We start from the raw sequence: 8,559 nt of genomic DNA on the forward strand, positions 1-8,559 counted from the left end.
ATCTATCTATCTATCTATCTATCTATCTATCTATCTATCTATCTATCTTTTATGTGTGTGCATTGTAACCTTTTAAGGTAGCCCTCCTTTACACTTCCAACTAAGTATTTGTAAACAGATTTAAAAATGATTATATATACATATATAATATGTAATATATAATGTATGACATATAATACATATCATATAATGTATATATAATCATTTTAATTATATATATAATTAAAAAAATACTATATATATATAGTATTTTTATATATATAGTATATATATATATATATATATATATATATATATATATATATACACACTAACTTCCAACCAACGATTCTGTCACCTCAGTCTCCTGAATAGCTGAGTCTATAAGCAGGCACATGTATATATATATATATATATATATATATATTGTGTGTGTGTGTGTCTGCACATGTGTGCCATTGCCCCAGAAGATGGAAGAGGGATCACTGTTAGAGCCCCTGGAGCTGAAGTTGTAGGCAGCTGTGAGCCTCCTAACGTAGATTCTAGGAACTGAACTTGGGTCCTCTCAAGAGCAACAAGTGCTGTAGTCACTGAGGAATCTTTCTAGGCACTGCAAATAGATTGATTCATTGTAAATACTATGCTCATAGTAAAGAATGCTCTGTGTGTACATGTTTGTTTTTTTACCCTAATGGTGAATGGTTATCTGCTTTTATGAATCAATCTATGAACTCCACCTTTCTCACCCTGTTGTGGTCCCGGGGTATAGAGTAATGAACACCTGACACAGAAATCTTTAGGTGACCTCCTGTAATGTGACTTACGTCTGTCACCTTTATGTCTATTTCTTACTTCTTAAACTTTTATTTTATCAATTTTCCAATAGATATTTGTGGATCTGTCAATCAAAGTGGAACCTGCTCCCTTAACCAGTGATTGATGCATGAGCCAGATGAATCAACCAGAATCTTCCTCCCTGAGGGCTTTTATTTCAAAGTGCTGCTATTGCCAAGGCTAACTTCCAACCAACGATTCTGTCACCTCAGTCTCCTGAATAGCTGAGTCTATAAGCAGGCACATGCCACTGTTCCCAGGAACAGAAGTATTGGGTGTGAGAAATGAACATGATGGTGACCACTGCACCTGACACAGGCCTCCAGAAGATAGGACGAGCTAATGAGCTATTCTAGATACTCTAAAATGAATAGATATCACCTAACATAAATCAACAAATAAACTTAACCTACTACGTTGAAGAATGTCTAAAGCTGAAAGAAGTTTTATTTTTATTTTTTGGAATATATATGTATATACATATGTATATAATAACAATTATTAAAAAAATAAAAGAGGTCATGAAATTGAAGGAAGAGTTGGGAGGGGTATATGAGACTTTGGAGGGTGGAAAGAGAAGGGATAAATGCTGTAACTAAATTATAATCTCAAAAAAAGTTTAAAAACATAGGTCAGAAGAAAATACTTTTGTTTAACCTCTCAAGAGGGGTTTCTGGAAACTAAAATACAGTGTGAATCATTTTACACAGAACAATAAATATCTTTCCGATGGGTAAAGGACATTCTTTTCTTTCTTAAAAACTGTGAATGGAGGATGTTTATGTGTGAATATACAGTTTTAGTTTTTGCAAACTGCATAGAAGTTGATGGCTAGGATTCATTTAAAAATAATCCACATGGGCTGGAGAGATGGCTCAGTGGTTAAAAGCACTGACTGCTCTTCTTGAGGACAAGAGTTTGGTTCCCAGCACTGACACGGTGACTCCAACTGCCTGTAACTCCAGGTTTGGGAGTCCAGTGCCTTTGGCTTGACTGGCACCTGCACATGCACCGCCCACATACAGACACACAGTGAAGCGTAACTGATTAAAAAGTGAAAATAAAACAAAACCCAGGCGATGGTGGCAAGTGCCTTTAATCCTAGCATCTGGGAGGCAGAGGCAGGTGCAACTCTGGGTTTGAGGCCAGCCTGGTCTACAGAGCAAATTCCAAGACAGCCAGGGCTACACAGAGAAACCCTGTGTCTGGGAAAAATAAAAACAAATAAAATAAAAATCTTTTAAAAAGTCCATGTGCTTTAAGATGTTGACATCTCTTTTATATGAAGAGCAGGAAACTAATCCATACCCTTTGGTTAAATATTTTTCCTCTTCCTATAGAATTTGTGTCTGTTGCTTACAACCAAGACACTGGATAGTTCTATATTTAAGCTTCCCAGTTTCCCTGAACTCCACTTAAATACTCAGGACTGTGGGCCCCTAGCTTTGTCCCTGACAATGTAAGCCAAAGCTAAAACGTCCATGTCACTTCCACTTTCCACATTAACATCATTGCATCATTTCCTGGCTTTCATTATAGTATATTTTTCCCTTTGAAATTGAAAAAATATTTTTACTTTCTATGTACACTTTTTCAAAGCTGGGATAAAGTAATGTTCTTAAAGGGCTGTCAACAGAATTTTGGGTAAAACCTCACAGATGTTCTAAAAAAAATTAACTTAGAAATTAATTTTTTTTTGGCACTAGTGCATGGCAGAGCATTGTGTTAATATGTGTAAGTCACTTAATTAATATTCTAATGTTTTGTATTACAAAAGCCAGGTCTAGTTAGTTCATCTAAAATGGAAATAAAAATACCTGCTTTCTGTATGTTCCACCAGCAGCTTTGAGCATGAAGAACTAGTTGGAAGAAAAAACCCCTCTGGGCATATCTATGAGGGAGTTTCAGGACTGAGAAGTTAGGAGCCTTTCTAAGTGTGGGCAGCACATGGGCTGGGGTCCTGGACTGCTGACAAAGGAGAAAGTGAACCTGAGCATTCATCCCTTTCTCTGACTGCAGATGCTGCCTTAGGCTCCCCTTGCTGTGGGCTCCCTGCTGATGGGCTGTCTCCTCAAATTGTGAGCTAAAGCAAACCCTTTCATCCTGAAGTCACTGGTTCCCTGCATTTTGTCACTGTGATGAGAAAAACAATGAATGTGTGGGACTGTGTGGGCGGCCTAGTTGAACAAAGCCTTCAAAAGCTTCTTCGACCTCCTGCTGTTTTGTGACCTTCCTCCTTTCCCAGCATTGGGGCATAGACCTCAACCTGATTAACTAAAAATCCCCCAGGTTATACTCTTAGCGAGAAGCTAGGTTGGAAAAATTAATTAAATAACTCCTCTTTAGCCTTCCTTATCCTCCAAGATTATAGGTATGTGTCACTTCTATAACACTTATGGTGTTTTCAGCTGAAACCTTCAGTTGGTGAAATGACTGTATTGGCTGGTTTCTTTTCTAGATGGGAGAACTTCAATGACCAGTAACCGTTTTCATACAAAATAATAAGAGATCTGCCATGAGCAGACTCACATATCAATTTACATGTTGTCTTTACACACTGCGAGCTCAGTCACCCTATATGCAAGTTCAGAAAATTTCCAGTTTTTAGAGAGGGAGGTTAAGCAAAGCTGCCTGAGTTTACACAGGAGTAAGTGACAGGGCTGGGAACCCAGTAGTTTAAATGCCACGTGTGTGCCCCTGAGGATTACGCTACCCAAGGGAGAGGGCTGGACACATCCCTTACCTGATAGAGGCTGATGTACTGTTTCCGAAGCCACTGCTGTCTTTGGTCAGGGAACTTCCTTATCTTTCTCACAGCTGTAGTGAGTTCCAGCAATCCACTGAAAAGCATTTTAGCTGTGTGCTTTGGTGCCACAAAGTGCAATAACCTATTGTCAGTGGTCTGAAGCCCATAGAGCAGTGTCACGCCAGTCTCTGACAGAAGCATGCTACCCAGTTTGTTCTGGACACACACCGAGTGTATATCAATGCCAGGGTGTCCCATGTACACAGCCTTCACTGAAAACAGGTCCAGGATTCCCTCCGACAGGCCACTCAGCCCAGCGTTGCCCAGTGATGGGAGCTTGCCAGGCTCAGCCATGTTACTAAGCATCCCAAGCTTGGGTCTGGTACCAGCGGGGGAGGCAGTGGGAGGCTTCATCCAGGTCAGGGTGCTATTGTCAGGCTGCAACTGGAGAAAGCAGCGGGCTGAGAGATGTGTGTCCTGGTCATAGTGGATGACAGTGGCCCCCTGCAAAAGGAACTGGTGCACGTCAGCTCGGATGGACAGCACATACCATGGGATGAGCTCTGTCCCATGGTCAAAGGCTTTCTGTGACTCCTCTGACCCATGAGGGTCGCATTCTTTGGACTTTTCAAAGATGTCATTTTCTGAATCCAGCAAATCTCCAATTATAAACCTGATGGGAAAAGGTACAAATTTGCTTTGTCTTATAATCAGAAGGGGAACAACACAAAGCCTTCTCTTCACACATAATAGACAGTTTTTTTTTCCATCCTGCTATGAATTCAAATAATATGAATTCATATAAAATGTTAAATATCATAGTATAATTTATTTATACTTCTCTGACCATAGGCATGCTTTTAATGATCTTGACAGTTTCGAGAAGCACAACTAGGTATTTTGTAGAAGGTTCTATAGTTAGGTATTTTTCTCAATATTAGATCAAGATTATGTGGTTGGGTGGGGTAAAGTACCATTCATATTACACTTTATAAACTGCACATATTTCCAACATGACAACCCACTGAAACGGACCTTATACATGACTAAGATAATAGTTTTTCATGCCCACATGTATTATTTGTTTATTTAAGTTCCTTTCAGTATATACTAGTTGGAAGCAAGTCACTATGTCTAGATAACACTGAAGGAGAGGAGTGTTATATTCTACCTCCTAGGGAATAGAGAAGCTATATGTTACGTTTTCGGAATTCTTTTGTACAGGAGATTTATCTCTTCTCCCCATTTGTTTGCCTTCTTATTGCTTTTACATGCCAGTTCCTTGCTGTGGATATTATGTGACTTACAGATATATAGCTAATTCTCTGAGTGAGTTGTAATTTAATATTACTGTTTTTATTTTGTTGCTTTGGCCACTAGGAGCTCTTTCAACATGTGCTTCTTTCACAGACTCATATCAGTTTGCTTTGATGATTTGCTGCTTTGCTTTTGAGCATTTCTGACTTTGTGGCACTGTAAGAGACTCCAGTCTCATCACTGCCTGCTTCAATCTTAGAGTCAGCCATATACCTAAAGGAATTTGTTCCTTTTTATTGAAGAATACAATTAGAAACCAGCTTTTGAGTGTTAGATGCAAATGTATAAAATTTCACCAACTTTTCTTGATGTTACATGTTATAATAAAAAATTAAAAAGAAAAAAATTGTTTTGTTTTTCATGACAGGATTTCTGTGTGTAGGCTTGGCTGTCCTGAACTTATGTTGTAGACCAGGCTGGCCTCAAACTCACATGGATCCTCCTGCCTCTGCCTCCCTGCAGGCTGGGATCAAAGGCGTGCGCCACCACACCCAGCTAAAAGCGAAAATCTTGCATGGGTAATTTAGTGCCCCCTGCAAGTGCTCTTAGTGACCATGGAAGAACAGCAAATACCCATGTTTATGGCCACAACTGCCGCATGCTTCATGCCCTCTGCAGCCACACTGAGAAGACTGTGTGGATCTTCTACTTGTATTCCATGTGATCTTGTCAAAACATTCAAACTCCACTTATCTACTAAATGGCAAGAACACAATGGTCACCTCAAAAAGCAGGGGTAGCATCAAACAACACAAAGATTGCAAATGCACTCGGTCCCAGGCCTGCCTCAGTAAAGGGCACTACTACAACTAAATGTAGGGAAACAAGTGTCCGTCATTTTAACTCTTCTCCATTGCCTCTGCTCCAGGCCGACTAGCCAGTTGTTTCCCTGGAGGGGTCTTTTCTGAGACTGATACTCCAACCAAGGGCCATTCATGGATATAACCTAGAACCTCTGCTCAGATGTAGCCCATGGCAGCTCAGTATCTAAGTGTGTTCCCTAGTAATGGGAACAGGGGCTGTTTCTGACATGAACTCTGTGGCGGGATCTTGGACCACCCCTCAGTGGGGGAGCAGCCTTGCCAGGCCACAGAGGAGGACAATGCAGCCAGTCCTGATGAGATCTGATAAGCTAGAGTCAGATGGAAGGGAAGGAGGACCTTCGCTATCAGTGGACTTGGAGAGGGGAATGGGAGGAGATGAGGGAGAGAGAGTGGGATGGGGAGGGAATGAGGAAGGGGGCTACAGCTGGGCTACAAAGTGAATAAACTAAAATTAATACAAAAAATAAAAATTTAATAAAAAGAGGTCACATGTAAGTTTCTCTCTGTGGCCACTATTATATTTTTTTCTGTGACATTTGGTGGTAGACTTTTAGGAGTAAAAAGGCTGGGGTGGAGCGGCTGACACCTGTAGTTACAACACTAAGGAGGGTGAGGCAGGAGGATTGCCATAATTTTAGGCCAGTCTGGGCTACACAATACCTTACAGGATAGTCTGAATTATAATGCAACATCCTAGTTCAGAAACTAACTAACCAACCAACACAACCAACCAAAGTTGAAAGAAATTCAGGTTGTGAGCATTGGTGTGAATTAAAACATCCCTGTTAGTTTAGACATAGAATTTTTAATTTTAATTTAATTTAACAGAGTCTTTCCAGCGAAAAACTACAGGTGTTATGAAAAAAACAACATCTAGGTAGAAAAAAAATGATACAGCTTTTCAGGAGGCTGTTTCTGCTTCTCAGAGATGATGTAAGCTGTGTGTGTGTGGGGGGGAGGGGGCTGTCTCTCTTGGCATCAGTATTTATTTTAGAATATAAAAGGAACTAATGCCAGATAATAATGATCCCATTAAAGATGAATGATTCCATTCATCCAGGGGCTAATTTGCAAAATAAAATTGACAATTGTTTGTAATGAAATAAATTCATTTCAAGCAGGAAGCCAGTAGTATCTTTTGTCTCTTAGACAATAGAGTGGATTTTATGGAGTTCTGAGCCTGATTCTCCTGGGAGATAATTTTCTCTGGGTTTATGAGAAGGAATAAGATGGAAAATTAAGGTTTATTTAGGAACCAAGTAATGCTAACCAAGATAAAAATTGTGGTCAACCAGCAAAGAAACCACCTCATCAGTCTTAGGCATGAAAACTTAACCCTGCTTTTTTTTTTTTTTTTTTAAACCCTGATTTTAAAGAGCTTCTATGTTATCCCATATTAGAAGCCAGAAATTGAATAGCAAAATGCTGTTTTAGGGATACCTGACAAAAATTTTATATTAGGTGGCAAAAGACTGTCAACTTGCATATATATTTCCTTTGTAAGGGTGCATTACTTTATAGAAATTTACAATGACTACTTGAACATGAATCACCAACATGTAAAGACTAAATTTTATGTTTTAAAATAGAAGAAAATCACCTTTTCCACATAACTTGTTACAGCTGTTCCCTGTAATTAAAAAAAAAAAAAAACCTACTGTTTTAAAGATTTTTCTCCTTTTGCAAGATTTGTGCTTTTAACTAACCTATCATTTTTCTCTGCTATAGTTAGTTAAAAGCATGTAGTTTCCAAAAGCGACCAGCGCTGCTTGTTTTATGTCAGCTTGACACAAGCTAGTCATTGGGAAGAGGAGACCTCAATTAAGAAAGTGTCCCCAACAGACTGGCCTAGGGCAACCTGTGGTGCACGTTCTTTGACTGATGATTGGTGTGGGAAAGCCCACTCAGTGGGGGTGATGGTCCCCATTATCTCTGGGAAGATGGCCCTGCTATAAGAAAGCAGACTGAGCTAGCTATAAAGAGCAAGCCAGTTCTTTCCTTGAGTTCCTGCCTTGAATTCCCTAAATAATAGACTACAGGCTCTAGGCTGAAATGACCCATTCCTCCCCAGGTTGCTTTTGGTCATGGCATTTTATTACAGCAATATCCTAAGACAAGAACCATTCCAAGTCCAAAGAACTAGTATGAAGAGAAGCCAAATGTCTTTAACACTGTTGGGTAGAAGTTCCAGCTCAGCCTCATGCCTCAGCCCTGCTATTTACTACTTAGGTAAGTGACTTTAGCTTTCTGGGTACTTCTTCATAGGTATAGAGGATGAACAAGCACACCATAAGATGTCAATGGCACTCAGATAGTCTCTCCATTTTATTCATTTTCTCCTAAGACCTTAGATGTGTGTGTGTGTGGGGGTGTTGGTGGTGTGTATGTGTGTGTGTACTTGGATATGAAGGCCAGAGGTTGGCATGGTCTTCAATTGCTCTCTACTTTAGTTTTTTGAGACATAGTCTCTCACTGCACCCCGGAGTTCACCAATTCAACCAGAGTAGATGCCAGGAAGTCTAGGAATCCTCCTGATTCCAACTCTTCAGTGCCAGGATTATAGGCAGATATTGTTGTTTTAACATGGGTGTTGGGGATCTGAACTCAGATGCTTATGCTAGCATAGCAAATACTTTATCAACTGAGTCATCTCAACGCCAGGCCATAGGCTTTTAATGTATACTTCTCTGGGGTTTCTGTGAGTACTTCCATTGGGTTTTCTGGCAGGAGCAGCAGATGGTTTTGAGAAGGACAATGAGATAGATTGCTTACTTGCTTCCTTCATGCTTTCCTTCCTTCCCTTTTTCCTTCCTTCCTTCCTTCCTTCCTTCCTTCCTTCCTTCCTTCCTTCCTTCCTTC

The 8,559-nt window shown here is 40.0% G+C and overlaps 1 protein-coding gene across 2 annotated transcripts in view; it reads right to left on the reverse strand.

Annotated features, from left to right (window-relative positions):
* The window catches only part of Plce1 (phospholipase C epsilon 1), a 250,089-nt gene that overhangs the window by 63,845 nt on the left and 177,685 nt on the right, over window positions 1–8,559 (reverse strand). For both annotated transcript variants that reach the window (XM_055614080.1, XM_055614081.1), the window contains exon 7: window positions 3,557–4,232. In XM_055614080.1, coding sequence (XP_055470055.1) covers window positions 3,557–4,232 — 676 coding nt within the window. The remainder of the gene's footprint in view (window positions 1–3,556; window positions 4,233–8,559) is intronic.

Source organism: Psammomys obesus, unplaced genomic scaffold (genome assembly GCF_907164565.1).
Source record: "Psammomys obesus unplaced genomic scaffold, mPsaObe1.curated_primary_1811, whole genome shotgun sequence".
NCBI lineage: Eukaryota > Metazoa > Chordata > Mammalia > Rodentia > Muridae > Psammomys > Psammomys obesus.